We start from the raw sequence: 20,142 nt of genomic DNA on the forward strand, positions 1-20,142 counted from the left end.
GGTCTGCTACGCCCTGTGCCTAGAATTCAAGGCCTCCAATAATGTGGCAGAGTATGAAGCCCTAATAAATGGGATGCTGGTGGCAATGGAGGTAGGGGCAACTGACCTCAAAGTGAATAGTGACTCCCAGCTGGTGATCAATCAGATAACTGGGGCATATCAGGCCAGAGACCCAACCATGTAGAATTACCTAGCAAAGGTAAAAGCCATAGAAGACGAGCTTAAGGGTCGGGGAGTCATCATCAAATACCAAAGAATAACTCGAGAAGAAAACGAAGAAGCAGACCTGCTTAGTCGGTTGTCCAAGGAAGAACTAGAACAACTTCCTGATGAGGTATACATACAATATGTTAGCACGCCTGCTTTTAATAAAACAATCACTGTATTTCAGGTAGAGCAAAACCAGAACTGGATGACCCCGTACTTGGAATACCTGGAAAAAGGAAAGCTCCCTAAAGATAAGGGCGAAGCAAAAAAGATAGCGGCTCGAGCTGCCAAGTATCAAGCAATAAGGGGAACTTTGTACAGAAAGGGGAAATCCAGCCCGTGGCTCCGCTGTGTGAGCCCGGAGGAGGCAATGAAGGTGATGGAAGAAATACATAGAGGAACGTTCAGAGCTCACGAAGGGGCAGAAACACTGGCTAATAAGATATTCAGGCAAGGGTACTACTGGCCCACCGTTAAGAAGGAAGCAGAAGAGTTTGTCCGAAGATGTGATGTCTGCCAGAGATTTGCCAACGCCATCAATGTCCCAGCCACTCCTCAATCCAGCATCTCCAGCCCGTGGCCGTTCTCGCAATGGGGAATAGACATCCTGGGACCCTTTCCCAAGACCACGGGGCAGAAAAAGTTTGTAATAGTGGCTGTGGAGTACTTCTCGAAATGGCCGGAAGCGGAAGCAATCCCCACAATAACAGCCCGCAAGATTATAGATTTTGTATGGGGGAATATCATCTGCAGGTTTGGAGTACCGAGGGTGCTCATCTCAGATAACGACAGACAATTCGACTGCAGTACCTTCAGAGCGTTCACAACAAATATGGGCATATGGCACAAATTCTCCTCAGTAGCTCACCCTCAGACCAATGGCCAGACGGAGGTCACCAACAGAGCTATCCTCCAGGGGTTAAAGAAGAGGCTGGATGGGGCAAAGGCAAACTGGGCGGAAGAACTCAATAGCATCTTATGGACACTCCGAACTACCCCTAGGACGTCCACTAAAGAAACGCCTTTTGCACTTGCATTTGGCACTGAAGTCGTAGTCCCAATTCAATTACAAGTCCCTACACACCGGGTCCAGTTTCATGATGAGAATGCAAACAACGATAAACTGAGAAGTAACCTTGATGCCCTGGAGGAAATCAGGGAAGAAGCCCAAATCCGAACTGTCGCTTACCAACAAAGAGCGGCCCACTATTACAATCAAAAGGTCAGGGAAAGAAGCCTAAAGGTAGGAGACCTGGCCCTGAGAAACCTAGAAGATATAGGAAAAAGAGCAGCGGTAGGCAAGTTGGCACCGACCTGGGAGGGCCCGTTCAGAATAGCCAAAGTAGTCAAGCCCGGGGTATATCGAATTGAGGATATGGAGGGAAACCCTGAGCCTCACGCCTGGAATATCCAGCACCTAAAGAGGTACTTCCCTTAAAATGTTTGTAAAGAAAAGTATTGTACTCCGAAAACATGAATGAATGGAATAACACCATTTTTTGGCAAAACAATGTTATCTCTATTACTTTGCGTATTAACTATCTCCGAAAAAGGAAGGAACAGATCTCAGAAGATCTCAGTAAGGCAGGTGACCGGGCTCCCAAAGTGCCCCCATCACTACAAAACTGGCTGAGATGACGAAACGACACTAAGGCTACAGAGCCCGAATTTCACAAAAGACCTCAAGGAGGAACAAGACCAGGATCCCCAAGATCTCCTGGAGCAAAAACGGCCGGTGAGATCCTTAAAGGACTCCCGGAGCAAAAACGGCCGGCGAAGATCTCAAAGATTTCCCGAAGCTACAAAACTGGGATCCCCAAGATCTCCCAGCACGGACAGCTGGGCTAAGAAGACAAAGACAACAAAAGGCAAAAAGTGCCGACCTGGAAGCACGAACTCGGAAAACCAAGCAAAAAATAGTCAAGCTCAGAAAGCTCAAAGGCAAACCGAAAGCAACAAGCCTCCTATGATCCGAGAGGAAATTCAATGGCAGAGCTGAAGGCCTCAGCCTCAGTTCCTATCAGAACAGAATTAAAAACAAAAGAAAGCCAGCCCTGCTCATCCCCTTAAAAGGTACATAATTCATTTTACTCTGATTATACAAAGGTTGTACTCCTGAAATCGTATGCATTAAGTAATGAAATGAAAATTGAGGACAACTGGTCAACTGTCAAAAACCGAGCTCAGGCTGAGGACCTAATAGGGTTAGAACCCGTAAAGGAGCAACAGCTCAGAGTCTTATCCCTACGGAAAACCCAGCTCGAAAAAAGCCTACAGACAAGAAGACCCCAGTGAAATTAAAGAAATTTGCAAGCCAGGAGCCAAGTCTTGGGCTAAGTCTTCAACCCTAGTTAGCTTAAAAGCAAGCGATAGCTCAGTAGAGTATTAAAAAACAGACAAAGGCAAAAACAATTCAAGCGCAAACACAAGACAGGAAATAACTCAGGTATAAACATGAAGTAATAGACAGTAATAAATTTTCATTAAAGGAAAAGTATATTACAGCTTATTCTTATCGCCTACGCGGGATAGAAGGAAGACCGTCCCTAAAGGACCTACATGCCTAGGGGCGCTATCATCTACATAATCTGCATTTATACTATCTACATTGCTGATTGTGGGAGACCCAACACTCTATGGCTCAGGCCTCTCAATACCCTCAAAAGGAGATTCAAGCCGGATAAAAGAGAACCTTCAACGACAACAGATGGGATATGACACTTGGCAAATTCAGTAGCGTTGTCGCCCTTTTGCTTACTTAAAGTGGCACAAGAAAGCCGATAAAGCATTCTGAAAAGCAATGGAACAAGAAAGCATCGACGGAAGCTTGACTGAGCGCAGCAGATCTTTGTTTCTCATAGCACAAGCGCTCTACATCAAAATCGATAGCAAGCTGATCATCTTCACCATGCCCAGCAAGGAAATCCTGACACGAATCTACCATGATCTGCTTTATATTACATGTGTGAGCCGCATCTTGTATTCCACAATAAACTTCAGAAATCATGTTATTCCCTGAGTCTGAGTCAGGAGCAGGCATCAAAGACACCACGGGAGCATCCTTTTTCTTCTCAATAGGAAGGAGGACAGAAGCCGATCTCCCAGAAGCCCGGAACTCCTTCGAAATGGGAATCGGGACCGGCATTTCGGTAAGGGCAGGACGCTTGCCTCCGACCTCCTCCGCTACACTCCCGCCATATGCAGAACTGGACTCCCTCTCCTCTGTAACCTGAACACCCTTAACTGGGGCCCCCTGAACATCCCCCCCCCAGGCGCGATCTTAGTCTCGCGTGCAAGGACCTTCACCTTAGCCTGAGTGACCGAGCCTGACGAGCTACAGCTTGGCGACCTTGAAGATTTAACATTTCGAGGGCCCGACTTCGGAGCTCGGGAAGGAGGCCTGAAAGACGACTTGGACGATCTTACTTCGGCCATGTGTTGGGAGGTCTCCCCCCTTGATCGCACCACTGAGGAGGCGCCCGAGGCGATGTTCATGTCTTACCAGGAGAGCACAAAATTCTTAGAGGGCTTAATCTGATCCGTTTTCATCTCAGAAGCTGCAAAAAAAAAATTTCAAAATCGGGGCAAGTCAGATAACTTCTCAGCAAAAATCACAAAGGCAAGGTTAACACGGGACTCCAAGAGGGACAAAATAATGAGATCTTTGGTCCATCTTGACCCCCTTGAAGAAGACGATGAACAGACACGCCGTTGGTGTGAACCCCCAGCCTCGATAAACAGATTCGAAGGAAGGCAAAATCAAGCTCGCATCCTTCTGAAAGTTGATTAAACCAGAAGGATGATGATCGAGGAGAATGATACTCCACTGTTTGGCAAGGGGCACTAACGTAAAGGAGGAAACATACCGTGAAAATAAAGACAGAGGAACGCAGATAGCAGCATGCACGAATAACCAAGGAAAGCAGAAACTGGGAGAAGACGGAGAAAATTTGGAAACTGATATGACGATAAGGTGAAAGGGTGTTCTGAGGCAAACTATATTTAAATGGAGCAGTCATTATGATTCTCAGTATTTACCCCCTCATCAGTCGGGCAATAACTGATGAGAAGGTAAAGGGGCTTCTCCACCCCATCATAAGGCCGGGCCGACAGTAGCAGCCCACGACCCGGAGGCTCCTAAGCCCTCGAACAAGCTGGGCCCAACCCGTTCCTCCTCCAGACTGGATCTCTATTTAAGTCATTTGATCAGACCGGCCCAGCCCAATTTAGCCTTAAAGCCAGACCTTCCTGGGTTCCAGTCCTTTTTCCTCAAACCCGGGCACAGGAAGAAATGATTGCGGGACCAGTCATTTCGCAGCCTTGTCCACTCACGCGCCGAAGGGAATTAAATGCTAGCCTGACACAGGGATGGTCCTGAGGTCACCTATACGTACGAACCTACAACAAGAGGTAGGTGGTCCTATAGCGGGATGGCCATCTCGTGTGGGAAGAGTAAAGAGTATAAAAGGGAGGAAATACCCTCCTCTAGGGCCAAGTTTTTCTTAAGTTCACAAACCCATTGTAAAACCCTATTTTCTGGATCTCAGATCATCAATTAATTGATGACCGCCGGGCTTCCTTTGCCCTGAGCGAGGCCGGGCCCAGGAGGAGAACAATAGCCCAAAGCCCATTTTTATTTTCTCTTTTTTTCTCTCTTTCCTAGACTCCATTTTTATTTTCTCTCGGCAACTCTCGCCTAAATATACCACTCTTATTCATAAAATCTGACTTGAACGTCGGAGGGTCTCCACCGGGACATCCCCGGTAGACCCCTGACCGTTTTTCCTTATTTTGCAGGTCCTTTCATCAAATAGAACATTGAGAGACCCATTTGATGGACCCATATGAAGAACCAAGAAGAAAACCAGATCTATCATGATTGATCATGGAGCAGGAGGAGAAAAAGATTTATCAAATGGCGCCGTATGGGGAACAAAGAGGATCTTACTCTCTTTAAAGTTTCCAGATCCACCCATTGAGATCCACATAAGGTATGAAGGTTTGTGCGAATAACCCAGCTGAAGAGAAAGATTCATTGTGTTAAAAAAAATATTTTGACAGTATTTCAGATAGTTTGTTTCAATATTTATTAGGTTTTATTACGGCTGATTTTTTCTTTGAAATCTTGTGAAGCAAAATTTCAGATCGGCTGTAAAATTCCAGGTTAGCAAGTTAGAGAGAAAATTAATAAATAAAAAATAGGTGAGGTCGGACTAACATTTCAGGTCGGATAGGGCATGAGGTCGGATGGGGCACGATCCATGGCCATCTAACTTGATTACACAGTAGTGTCCCCCAAGTATCGGGGCAACATGGAGACAATGAGAAATGATCAAATGTCCAAGCTGATCAAGGTGGATGAACTCAAACTCTGTATGTCGTCCAACTTGAAGACGAGGTCGGTTGGGTTACGAGGTCGGCAATCCTTCAACCTCTGATTGAACATACCTGCTTTAGCACCAGGACGCTTGATCGAAGCATCGAGGAATCTGTATGGTCAAGCCCGTAGGTCGGACACTCAAGAGCTGGACAGGTCAAGCAACGACGATTTTACAAAGACCAGACTCTCACAAAAAATCTAACATTGCTTTCTCTATTATCTTTTCTAGTTGCTCAGATTTATTTATCCATGGCCGATCTGTACGAAACTACTCCTTCTCCAGTTCTGGAGCTCGAAGAAATCTCCTCCTTCACCATGCTCTCTCTTCTCCTTCTCCCCCGCCGCCGCCGCCGATAGACTAAACCTCCAGCTGAATTGTTATTCGGCGGCTCCCAAGATTGCCGAGCAGATGGCAGCAACTCCTGCATCAGTTTCTTTGATCCCGGTAGTTACTTCGCCAAAGAGAGTGCGGAAAATGCTGTCTCTTCAGTTATTTCAAAGAGAGGGGTTTCTGAGGAGAATGATCTAGGTGGCTTAAGCTGCGATAGCGAGAAGGGTGCAGATGTGTCAGAGGTGCCATTAGAAATGGTGCGGCCTAGAAGCTCCTCGAAGAGAAGCAGAGCTGCAGAGGTTCATAACTTATTCGAAAAGAGGAGGAGGAGCGGAATTAATGAGAAAATGAAGGCTTTACAGAATCTTATTCCAAGTTCCAATAAGACCAATAAGGCTTCAATGCTAGATGAGGCAATTGAATACTTGAAGCAGCTTCAGCTTCAAGTACAGTCTGTAGGGCGGAAATAGGTGTTTGAACTCCATGTGGTTTTCAAGTCAAATTGTAACACATTTTTATTTATTCTATTGAGGCTGGTGAAAGAGCCATGAGTTAATTTGGGTTCTTCACGCATGCCCTCCTGAGATGGGATGTCAACAATGAGAAATGGATTAAGTTTTCATCCCATGTGCTTACCAGGAGTTCTCCCACCTATGAACCTGCCCATGACAGGATCGAACTTTGATGAGGGAAGTGGACTATTAGATACCAATGCAGCAACAGACAATTGTTCTGCCTTCAGCAGCAAACATCACCTCCTCAGAAACCTCCTATGGTTTTGATCCACTTATTCAGGTTCATTATGAACCCCTCAATCTCTCCGCATCTTCAAAGGAAATCCACTGATCAGGCATCATGTGAGTGGATCAGCGCGAACCGCACTTCCAACTATGGACTCGCACTCACTCAGTCTTCGAAAACCTGCACTCATCTGAAGTGCTGCTCGTAACATTTTGGATAATCATGCCAATTGATGATTGAAATAAGGTACACATAACTTGCCACGTATCATTAGCATAATTGTTGTTGGAGAAATTTACAAGCCCTTAATTACTTATCTTAAAAACTCATGATATATATGTATGCTCCAGTTACCCAAATCGTACTTTGCTGTGTATATTTATTATTTTGCTTCAGAATTTCAAGAGTGCCTTTACTTATTGGCAATTATTTTTAATTAAACATTATTGAATACAAATGATTTCATAGATTATTAAAAGGTATGCTTCGCATGTAAATAGTAAGACTAAATTTAATTAAAATATACCTCTATGAGTTTAGATATCCTGATAATTGCTTACATTTTATAGATTGAAAAAATTCTGGAGAAATTTACGCATGCAAATATTATTTATTGAACTTTTGAACTGCATGAGTTAATATTGTTAGTTAGAGCTAATATTTACGTTCATCCGAAATATGAAACTAAGTGACATGTGCGACATATTATTTATTGATGAATATTATTGAATTAACAAACGAGCATCCTAGTTATATACGTTTTGTGCAAACATTTATTTTGCAGAAAAATCTTGAATCTCGCTCAAAGACCTCAGGCAGGCACAGAACCCGAATCTTGCGCAAAACCTCAAGGAGGTACAAGGCCGGCGGATCTCAAAGATCTCCCGGAGCAAAAACGGCCGGCGAAGATCTCAAAGATCTCCCGGAGCAAAAACGGCCGGTGAAGATCTCAAAGATCTCCCGGAGCAAAAATGGCCGACGAAGATCTCAAAGATCTCCCGGAGCAAAAACGGCCGGCGAGATCCCCAAGATCTCCCGGAGCAAAAACGGACGGTGAGATCCCCAAGATCTCCCGGTGCAACAAGCAAAAACAACTCATAAAAACGCAGCCCCGATCTCACAAAAACTAGGGTCCTAGACAATAAACGAAAAGCTTAATTCCGACCTCCACAAGGAGCTTGAATCTTAAGGTAAAGAGACTTTGATCTCACACAACAGCCAAAAGCGCCAAAGCGCCGTGCTGACCTCAGGAGGGTACTGAAACAGAAATAAAAAATCTGAAAAGAGCTCAAATTCAGGCTAATAAGACCTAGATCTCGCAAAATAGCCAGCATATAACGAAATTAAACTAAGGCGCCCCAACGCCTGTATCATGTAGCAATACGACCTACTAATGGCCAATGCAAGGCTCGCGGCGCCAAAGCGTCAAAGCACTATGCCGATCTCAAGAAAATGAGCTCGGTACTGGTAAATCCAATAGGCAGACCGAATTAAGGCGAGGCGAATCCTAAGCAAAATGCATACCAAAATACAGAACCAAACAAAGAATCGGGGGCAATCATAAGAGGCATCAACCTCGAGAATTAACTACTGGCACTAAACCAACTCAGCTAGCTTAGAGAGAGGTCTAGGCAGCCAAGAGCCCGTAAAACGCTCGAGGGCAGACAACCCATAAAACACTCAGGGGCAGTAGAAAGCTCTGACTCATTAAGATACAAAAGAATCGAACCGCAGTATGGTCAAGTCCAAAACAGATAGTCCAACCTCCTCAATCCAGGGATGATCTCCCCAGAAGCTTGGAAGGGCCTTATGTCTGTAACGGCAAGGCTATAAGCCTATAAAAGAAAAGTCAAAACCGAATAAACAAACAGTTAGACAGCCTGTATAAGGCTCAACAAAAAGCAAGAAATTAAGTCCGACTTCACAAAAGAGCTCGGGGCACCAAAGTGAAGAAAATAAAATTTCAAACTCCCGAGCTCGCGATACAAGCAGCGTCACAGGCTATAGGCATAAAAGCCTAAGCAAAAAGCAAAGAGCCGAGCTCCCAGCTCGGATGAACTCGCGACATGAAAACACTCAAATAGAATAAAGCTAAGTATAGAAGAAATAACAGAGAACCGAACTCCCTCTATGAAAAGACTCACAAATGCAAGAACGCATAAAAGGATAAACGAAGGCGAAGGATCGTGCTCACAGCTCGGATTAACTCACAATAAATAAACATTTAGCAAGGATAACCCAGGAAGAGGAAAATGACAAAAGACCGAGCTCTCTATCCTAGTGGAACACACAGCTCAAACCGCACTGACTGCCAGAAGGTTATCTCAAGAGGGACAAGGTGTCCGAGCTCGTAACAAGAACAAGGTTTAAAATCGTCTAAAGTGGGGCACTCATACAAATAAGACATTTCTCTAGGTAATATATATCCGAGCTCGCAACACTGACGAGATCGTGAGTCAAAAACAGAAATGCCCTCATGGGAGTAAGAAAAACTCGCAAGTCAGAAAAACTCGCAAGTCAGAAGCTTAACCAGACTCCGAGCTCTTAGCTCGGGTCAGTTCGACTAGCAAAGTCCCAGTAGAGCCAGCCTGGTCCATCAAGTAAGTAAAATTGACAAAACCAGAAGACAGTCTGAGTAGAAAATAATGACAAGGCACAGGCCGAGGTGAAATATCATTCATCATCAAATACACATCTCCAGATCGCCATACATTCAAACGTCAAAATAGAAAAACAAAGAAATAAAAAGGCAAGGAAAAAACGCTTTTGACAGGAGCAGTTCTCGGGCCATGCGGTCATATATAGAATTCAAGGATTTACCCCCTCGCCACTCATGTAATAACTGCCGAGGAGGTAAAGGGGCAATTGATGACCACCGGGCTTCCTTTGCCCTGAGCGAGGCCGGGCCCATGAGGAGAACAATAGCCCAAAGCCCATCAAGTCCTCCTTAAGCAAGACCGACCCAGCGCTTCAGATCTCGATCCGGACACGTGGGGTAGGCCAGGTCCCCCATGAGCCCGGGTCCAATAAAAAGAAGTCCAACCCATTGGAGTGATGTGGGAAAGAATAGTAGGCCCAAACACCTCGCAGCCCTACCTGCATGCGCACTGGGGAGAATTAAATGGCCGCCTGGCGTGGTAAGGAGCCCTGACACATTCGTACGTACGGAGCTGAGTGACAGAAACAGCTAGCATTATAACAGAGAGGCAGATATACATCACAGGTAAAAGAAAGAGAGGACCTTCATCTTTTTTTCTCTCTTTCCTGGACTCCATTTTTATTTTCTCTCGGCAACTCTCGCCTAAATATACCACTCTTATTTATAAAATCTGACTTGAACGTCGGAGGGTCTCCACCGGGACATCCCCGATAGACCCCTGACCGTTTTTCCTTATTTTGCAAGTCCTTTCATCAAATAGAACATTGAGAGACCCATTTGATGGACCCATATGAAGAACCAAGAAGAAAACCAGATCTATCATGATCGATCATGGAGCAGGAGGAGAAAAAGATTTATCAATAAGAAATATAAAATTACACAATTCTCTTGTATATCTACTCTCAAATTCTATATGAGCCCTATTCTATCATGAACGTTAGAAAATTTTATTAAATGTTTCGTTTATAAATCATTATAAAATCCAATGGATCTATTTGACCTTTTCCTTCAAACGAAATACAAATGCACATGCGTATGATGTTATTACTTTGTAGTTTTTTCTTTGATTCCTCTGTTTGTTTGTGTTGATTTTCATATCCAATTTGGCTTCTCTTATAATTTTTTTTTCCCTCTTTTCTTCCTTTTTATTTGCCTTCTAATTAATCTCAATGTTTTCATAGTTGATTACCTCACTCAGAATTCTCATTTACTGACCAATGCATAGCAACAAAATCCTCCATTACTAACTGGAGGGCAAAAAGGAGCAGCTTTGAAAAGTGGGAGCTTAGAAATGAGCTGTTTAATAACTATTAAATTGTGCACATAAATTAAAAAATTCTGATTTTATTAATTAAATTAATTTGAAATTCATGAGATTTGTGGAGATTCATGACTCATTTAGATATGCAATACATTTAAAATAACTTAAAACTATATAATTCACAAAATTGAAAATAAACTCATGACATCATCTATTTTGATTTATTATATTCAAATTGAATTTGATTTAAAATTTAAATAAATAAAAATTTTAGTTTTGAAGAAAAAGTAATATTCTAATTTAGAATTTTTTTTTTCCAGAATTTAGAATAGGGTTCATAATCTAAAAAGTGAATGCAAAATCTTAGATCTATACTGATTTTATGAGTGTTTGCCGAAAATAACTTCTATTTAAAAAATATTTTTTAAAAAAATATTTTTTAACAAGATAATTTATTTTTTATTTTTTAATTTTAATTTAAAAAATAAAATATATAAATAAATTTATTTATATAGATGTCTTAATAAATATTCAAAAATAAGAAAAATAATTTTATTTTCTGAAAAACGTAAACCATCTTTTATAAAATGGCTAAATTTATATATTTTATCAAATAATTTTTTTTATTTTAAATATAATAAAATATAAAAAATATTTACATAAAATAAATGGCGCCTTAACTTATAACTAAAACATTTGATGTCAACAAAAAAGTTACTAGTTGAATTTAATCTGTTAAGTTTTTTTTTAATATGATTAATAAAAAAATTAATTATAACAAAAAAAAAATCTTGATCCCAACCGAAAAGATCAGAAATTTAAAATGGACAAAACTCGAATAGTTCCAACCCCTTCCAATTGGACCGAATTGATCATTCCTAACAAAAATGCAGTTGGAGACTTTTATTTGGATTCTCCTATGTATTCTTTCATTTTTATTTTACACTATATGGAAAATTGGCTCTTTCGATATTCATCACAATTTTTACCTACATTTTTCCTTTTTATAATTACTCACTAAAATAAATAACATTCTCTTCGAATCAATCTATTAAAAAATAAAATTAATCAGCGAATATTTGTACAAATATTATATATAGGAACGGACAAATACAGATTACACAAAACAGCATATATACCAACAAGCAAGGGAGTTTAAACTTAGAGGAAATCATGTTAACTCCAATTCTCTCACATCTTCTACCTTTCCATATTGAATGGTGCAATTCTTGCTTCCATATGAACAAAAGCACCCTTTGACTCACCAAATTTCTTTTCCTTTTGGGATTCAGCATCACAAAACTCTTCTTCCTCTTCTTGCATCTCTTCAAATTCCTTTGGTAATTTACAATAGTAATCCTCCCTTGTACCAAATCTTTCAACCATACCCATATAAAAAGAAACTGCAAAAATTGCAGTACCAATTAAGAAGCAGCTGAATAGAATATTTACAAGTGACTTAGCCCTATGTAATGCTTGTTGGCTGCCACATCTAACCACATGGTGTTCATCTTCATTGTAAAGTTCACAACCTCTAGGTAGCAATTCTGGTGTCCATAGCATGTAGCCCATCACTATGAACCAAACTCCTTGAAAAAATATGCTAACAGACCTCACAAAGCTGACCAAGAAACTCCTTGGCAGCCCAATTCCCATAAGGGTGGTGACTACAGAAACAACTACAATAGCTTGGAGAAGCAAATGATATTGCCCTTCTAGGCCTTGGTGATCTGTTGAGTGGAGATGGAAGAGAAAGAGCTGTTGCCCGAAAGCTACTGCTCCAAGAAGTTGTGTTAGACCAAGATGAGATTTAGGCTTAAATCTGTCAAGAAGTATAGCAAAAGTTGCATAAACAAAGAAAAGCATTGAAATTGAAGAGTGCTCAAAGTTTTTGAGATGATTTGATGGTATGGTTCCATCAGAATCAAAGGGTTGGTGTCTCTCAGGACCAATGAAAAGCTCCATGGAAATGGAGATGGAGCTTCCTGCCATGATCAAGAAAAGCTCCAAGTGCCTAACTTTTGAAGTGGGGAACCAAGCAGAAGAAATGTAGGAGTTTGGATGTAGAGAATAGAGTTTGATGTGGTTAAAGAGATGCCACAAACCTAATGCAAGGAAAGCTATGCCCGGTAATACATGCCCTATTAGACTACCCATCTTTGTATGCACAATTTCCTAAAGGCCTTATCAGGGCTTTTATAGACATTGACCATTAACCACAGTAAAATGTTTATGTAAAATTTCTCTAGGAAAATTCATTTGAACAGATTGAAAGAATATGTACAAATTCCTGAAATAGATAATCCATTCAGTGGTGCAAATCCCTCCTTTACTTATTTATTTTTAATTTTTTTTTTCTCAATATTGAATCTATGGTCCTTAATTGTCTAAGGCTGGTAGCTTCCTTCTTAAATTTTGGCCAACTCAAATCAATAAAACAGTTCTCATTATTATTCACAAAGAAGCTATTAGTATAGAGATTTCTTTTTCTTTTGTTTTTCAACTTAATAATATAATAATAGAAATTTCCTCTATTGATTACTTCTCTTTAAAGCTTCTCAACATAATTAAGGGAAGAAAAAAGACAAGGGATAAATTCTTAAATGTGATTTATGTGCTGTCAATTTCAAACCATAAATTTGTAAAAAAAAAAAAAAAAAAATCAATTTTAACTATTTTTTAATTAATTATCATATTTAAAACACTATAGAATGGATCAATTTATTTAATTAAATTTTAAAAGATCAATTTTAAAAATAGATTTTATGAGATGTAAAAATCACAACTTTTTTCATATTTAATTTTATTATTTTGTTATAATTTTGATATAAATATTTATTTTTACTTAAAATTTAATTTTGAACAGGTTTTTAAGCGAAAATTAAAAAAAAATGAGAAAAAAGACTGAATTAAAGGATTTTTGTAGTGAGAGGTTGCAATCTTGGTTAAACCTATAGCGCGATGGAAAGTTTCATAAAATGTCATTTCAGCAAATTTTACCATCTAAATAAGGATAAGACAAGTTTAAAGTTTGATCAAATACAATTAAATTAGAATAAAGATAAATTAAGAGTAATAAAGTTTATTTTAAATTATTAAATTTTATTTTTTTGTATACAGTCGTTTAAAATTAAACCTACTATCATTTCAGTTGAAAGTTAAATTGAATGAAGGTTTTATTCAAGTTCTTACTTTTTATATTAAATTAATATTTTATTTTAAATTAATTATCTAAATTAAACAGACTTAAGTTCTATAAAGTACTATACTCAAGTTCTTTAACAGATTCGACAAGGCTAGAAGCGAATTTAATTAAAATAAGAGTATAATTAATTTCATTTATAACTCCTAATTCTAATAGAATTTGATGGGACTTTTTTCAACGCCAGCTGATGCAATATCTACAAATAGAATAATATATTATCACTACAATAAATAATAAAATTAATAGTAAAAAATTTTATAGTAATATTAATTTTATTACTATATTGATTAATATATTGCATTAATATAAATAATTATTGCTATTAATCTATAATATATATAAATGTGTGAAGGAGAGGGAGAACACTCCAAATTTACTTAAATGTCCTTATAATTTTATTAATGAGTTTAAGATAATATTTAAAAGAAATTATTTTAATTTAATATAAATTTTAGGGTAAACGGCAATTTAGTTCCTCTGATTTATTGAAATACAACTTTTCGTCTCTCTGTTTTAAAAAACCTTCAATTTAATCCTTTACATTTAAAAAACTGCAAAATAGTCCCTACCGTCAAATTTTCAGTTAACCTTCAATTTATTTTAATAAAAATGACTAAACTACCCTTTTCTCCTCATCCTTCTCCTTCTTTTCCCGATCCTCTTCTTCCTTTTCTCCTCATCTTCCTCCTCATCCTCCTCATCCTCCTCATCCTCCTCCTTCTTCTTCTTCTTTTTCTTCTTCTCATTCTCCTTCTTTTCCCGATCCTTTCTCCTCCTTCTCCTTCTCCTTCTCCTCCTCCTCCTCCTCCTCCTTCTTCTGTATTGGGATGGAGTGAATACTGTTTGGTTGAGTTTTTTTACTTAAAGAGTAGTTTAGTCATTTTCATTAAAATAAATGGAAGGTTAACTGAAAATTTGACGGTAGGGACTATTTTGCAATTTTTTTAAATGTGAAGGATTAAATTAAAAGTTTTTTAAAATAGATGGACGAAAAGTTATATTTCACTAAATCAGAGGGACTAAATTGCAGTTTATCCTAAATTTTATTATATAAAATAATTTTAGAGTTGACTTAATTTTAAAATTTTTAGTCCTATTTGCATTTAAATTCTCTTTTTACTATAAATTTAAATAAATTCTATAGTAGAATAAGTTTGAAAATTATAAATTGCATTTAAAAATTATTTTTTTTCTTTTAAAAAATATATATTATTTTAACTTTAAAATTTTGAATATACTATTTTGCTAAGGTGATTGTCTTCTTTTGGCTATTTAAAGTTATAGTGAGAATCGAATTCTAACTTTTTTGTTATAAATACTTTAATGCGTATAAAATTTTAATTTATTATTAATTAAGAGTTTAAATAAAAAATTAAAACTAATAGAAGTTTACACAATTCAAAAAGAGAGTAAAGAGGAGGAATAATGAGATTTCTTGAACTACTCCATTATATTTTATTAATTATAATTTTATCGTTATTTAAAAATTTTATTTTAATTATTTCATTATATTAGTATTTTATTTAAATTTAGAACATAAAAAAATCTCTTACCATTCTTTTAACGTTTAAATTATTTGTATTGAAATTTTATCATGAGTTAAACTATATTTTTTAAAAAATAATTAATTAAACAATTATATCCTTGATAATTATAATTTTTTGTTATTTAAAATTTTTTATTTGAAGAAATTCTTAATTAAATTTTGTGATAGAATATATTTTTTAACATTTAAATTCTATTTATTGAAATTTTATCAAAAAATAATGAATTAAACAATAAATTTGCATATAAAAATTAGTATTTTGATTCTATATTTTATTTATTGAAATTTTATCAAAAAATAATGAATTAAATAAAAAAATTGTATATAAAAAATATAAAAATTAGTATTTTATATTGAGAATCAAAATTTTATAATATATTATATTTAGAAGTAAAATAAAAAATTATTTAATTAAATATTAATTTAATTATATTATTATTATTAATAAATTTATATAGTTTTATATATAAAAGTGAGAGAAAAGCAAATAATGAGATTATTTAAAATACTTATATCTACATTTATTATAAATTATATTTATTTTAATTAATTAAAAATAATATAAAAATGTACTATTATTTCAAATTTTAATTTAATTAATTTTTTATTTAAATTTAATTATAGAATATGATAATATTTATCGATTGTAATTTTTAAAATTTTATACCTTAAAATTATATCAAGTTTGTCATTATTTTTATAGATTAGTCTTTATTTTTTTTATCATTTTTATATATAAATATTTCTAAAATAGATTGTTGTATTTAATTATTCTTTTTATTTTTTTAAGAATTTAGTAAAGATCGAAGCTACAATAAAATAAAAAAAAATTATGGGATAATTTTTCAAAAAGAGCAGTTTATAACACTTTTAGAAACAATAAATTTAAAAAACTAATTCTTACCATTGAAAACAATTCAAGCGGAAAGAAAAAGGATTATATATTATTATAAAACAAAGATTAATGCTTTTTTATATTTTTTTTACCAGTACTTTAATAATATCAATAACGTTTTATTTTGTTCTTTTAGTTATATTTAGAATTAATATTCTTTTGGTGATATCAATTATAATTTTTAAAAATTCTGTTATCATGTAATCTCTAAATTATATTAGATCAGTTATATTTTGAGATTTATCAAATTAATCATAATTTTTATACATCAACATTTATTTTTGTGTCACTTTTATATATAAATACCCATATAGTAGATTGTTGTATCCGATTATTCTTTTTATATTTTATAGAAATTTAGCAAAAATTGGAGCAACACTGTTATGAGATTTTAGTATTTTTTGGACTTGAAAGTGAATTATAAGGAAAAATTTATACAATGATTCTTAGAAAAAGAGTTATATATTTGATGCTGCTAGGATTTGATTGATGACGTGGCTAAAGTGAGACCGTATCGTAATTGATTAGAACCTGTAAGAGAGAAAATATGCGGTGGTGGTGGGTGCCTACGACAGCCACTCCAACTCTCAAGTCATAACATCTACAAGTAGAGAAAATTTAATAAACTATTGAGAGCTTTTGTGTTCTAGAATAGCGCACATTCATCTCGGTGATTCTTTTCCTTTTATATCGTAAGAGGTAGAGATGAGTACGGTATTTCTCTAATAATCCAGCGATAATATTGTCGTCTGCCTGATATGGGATATTGTCAGCCAACAGGTGGAAATCTCGTGATTATAGGCGTAATGTGTGTGATAACGATAATTCCACGTCAAGACTCGCCCTGAGAAGGAAGAGTGAGTCTTCCGATAAGGGTCCAGATGTTATAGTATATGGATCTTCTCTTTCTCATACCGGTGTACATTTCTTACGTGTCTCATCCTAGTCACGTGTCCTTACCTAGTAACGACAGCTCACGGCTTATTTTGGGTGAATGCTATGTAACATCAGAGGTCCCTCACTAGTTTCAATTCTTCATATTTGAAGGAGATATCTCTCATCGAGATTTAGACACGTGACCCATTGAAATTGATTTCTTGTTGTTCACATCGTTTTGCCTATCTGGTCTTTCAATGATAACTGCAATGTTTATTCTGCCGTATTTAAAGTCCATTGTCAAAACTGTCCTATAAAAACCCTTCGTTTTCCCCCAACACTACTTTTGCTTTCTTCTGCAACTTTTTAGAGAAATTTGTAGAGGGGTGAGCAGTATTCGGTTCAAATAAAAAAAAATCGACTGAATCGAATTAATTTAAAAATTTAGTTCGGTTTTTTATTTAATTTAGTTCGGTTCAGTTTTAATTTCAGAAATTTTAGTTATTTCGGTTCAGTTTGGTTTTCATCATAAAAAATCGAAAAAACTGAACCGAACCGATTAGTGATAATAATATGTTATTTTCAAATATATAGAGAAATTAAATCATATTAAGATTAAAATATTTTAATTAAATTTTAAAATACTAAAAATAAAGTGTAAAAAATAAAAATTTATTAAAAATCAAAACCGATCAAACCAAGCCGAATCAAACTGAATCAGACCGGTTCGGTTCGATTCAGTTTCTGACCAAAATCGATTCGGTTTAATTTTTATAAATACTAAAATTTTAATTTTCGATTTATTCAGTTCAGTTTTGTAACGACCCGAAAACCGGACCGCTACCGGCGCTAGGATCCAGATCGGCTTAAGGCCGCCGGGACCCGTAGCAAGCCTAACATACATCCTGTGAACCTGTTTAATCCCATACATGATCAACAACATACATAAAAATTTGAACTTTTCTTTTTCATTCATTCATTCGCCAAACTCAACCTGTGTATGCACGATACATAAACATAATCATTAACCCCACCTTGGAGTCCTCATCAATGCTCCAATGGGGTGACATAACATAAATTGAGTTTGGTTACATAAGCATCATTAAAATCATGTACTCAAGGGGATTAACAACATACTAGGGTCAAGCACAACTATAAACCTCAATAGACATCATTACATTACATTCAATACTACACTTTTACATGACTGTACTAAACATAACATATTAACATTTATCATGTCCACACTAGCTATTACATGACCATAACTTCATTAATCTTGCTAACCTCCTGGTCTACCCTGTATCTGCAAACCTGGGGGTTAAAGGAGAGGGGTGAGCTACTAGAGCCCAGTGAGCAGAATAATGGAACATTATAATTAAAACACATGATAACATGGAATGCATCACATCACAGCTAATCACATCAAGGATGAATTTGTCACCAATAGTCCTCCATACATTCCAATAGTGCCAGGGGCGTAGAATGGGCCTCGACCTAGTCTTTCTCTTATCATAACATACATAACATAACATTCCAATAATGCCAGGGGCGTAGAATGGGCCTTGACCTGATCTTTCTCTTACTATAGTGCCAGGGGCGTAGAATGGGCCTCGACCTGGACTTCCATACCATATCATATCACATCATGTCATACCATACGAGGACTAGAGGATCATTCAACATTCATCCACATCATCAACATAATATGCAATGCAACATATTCATGAAATCTAATGCAAGCAACCTATTATACCTCATGGCATTCATGATGCGTGAATCATGCTAAAACTGATTTATTTATTTTAAAGCATAAGGAGTTATTCCACTCACCTCTGGCTGAAGCTCTAATGACTCTGAAGCAGCTATCTCACTGCTGGGGTCCTCGATTCCTCGGGTCCGAACCTATACAGGTGGACTCAAATGAGGGATCTAACACACATAAACATGACTCTGAAATACTCCCCAAAAATCCCCTAAAACACCTTAAAACAATCATAGAAAACATGCAAAGGAGGGTTGAACAGGGCACTTTCGGCGGCAGGTTCGGCGGCCGAAAGGCCCTCCAGAGCCGAAAGTCATGCACCTTCGGCGGCACTTTCGGTGGCCGAAGGTTCCCTTCAGAGACGAAACTCATGCATGTTCGGCGGCACCTTCGGCGGCCGAAACTCCCTTCCAGAGCCGAAAGTCCTCTTTCGGGGGCAGGGTTCGGCAGTCGATACATGCTACCACAGGCAGGTTCGGCGGCCGAAAGAGCCTTCGGCTGCCGAACCTGGTTTCTCCCAAAAGGGTAGAAACTCAGCTCAACATGCATAAATGCCTCCCAACTCATTCAATCATGCATTATCCTATTCTACAACATGCATACTCAAGCATACAAGCTCCTAGGGGCTTCAAACTATCCAAAACCCCATCTACAACACATCAAACATGCATATCCAACATACATTATTCATAAACGCACAGTAAACCCATAAACTCCACATAAACCTATACATGCATTTCTACCCCAAGAAACTTTATAAAACTTACTTAAAACATTAAAGGAACTATGGATCTACTCTTACCTCTTGAAGAACGAGAGGAGAGACGATCCAACTTGGAGATAGGAGAGATCTCAACTCTTTGGTCTCCAAGTTCCCAAAACTTGCTCCTTTTGCTCAAATCTCTTCAAATCAACATAAAGCTTGTTAAAACATGAAAGATCAGAGGAAAAACGTCAAAAACGAACCATAGGAGAGCATGAACTCACTGTGGACGAAAATGGGGAGAAAACTCGCCCGTTTCGGCCATGGAGCTCTTATATAGGGCTGGCAGACCACCTTTCGGCAGCCGAACGTGCCCCCACATCTCATGCAAGTTCGGCGGCCGAACATGAGGTTCGGCGGCCGAACCTTTGAGACTATCGGAAGCCTAACTTGCCCCCCTAAACCATCCAATGTTCGGCGGCCGAACTTGAGGTTCGGCGGCCGAGCCTGGAAATGCCTCCTTGGTCCTTTTTCATTCAAAACTCAATTCCTTTCTTACTTAAAATCATTAAA

At 37.4% G+C, this 20,142-nt stretch overlaps 1 protein-coding gene and 1 pseudogene across 1 annotated transcript; one reads left to right on the top strand and one right to left on the bottom strand.

Annotated features, from left to right (window-relative positions):
• Positions 1–5,836: 5,836 nt before the first annotated feature.
• LOC110611547 lies at positions 5,837–6,764 on the top strand (annotated as a pseudogene).
• Positions 6,765–11,653: 4,889 nt separating this feature from the next.
• Positions 11,654–12,773, bottom strand: LOC110611548 (transmembrane protein 45B-like). The gene has a single exon (XM_021751937.2). The coding sequence runs from the start codon at positions 12,734–12,736 to the stop codon at positions 11,780–11,782; it is 957 nt and encodes a 318-aa protein (XP_021607629.2). The 5' UTR covers positions 12,737–12,773; the 3' UTR covers positions 11,654–11,779.
• Positions 12,774–20,142: the final 7,369 nt, after the last annotated feature.

Source organism: Manihot esculenta, chromosome 3 (genome assembly GCF_001659605.2).
Source record: "Manihot esculenta cultivar AM560-2 chromosome 3, M.esculenta_v8, whole genome shotgun sequence".
Lineage (NCBI taxonomy): Eukaryota > Viridiplantae > Streptophyta > Magnoliopsida > Malpighiales > Euphorbiaceae > Manihot > Manihot esculenta.

What these genes read in the sequence shown, in the direction of transcription:
- LOC110611548 (XM_021751937.2), bottom strand. Translation starts at nt 12,736, where the DNA reads ATGGGTAGTCTAATAGGGCATGTATTACCGGGCATAGCTTTCCTTGCA.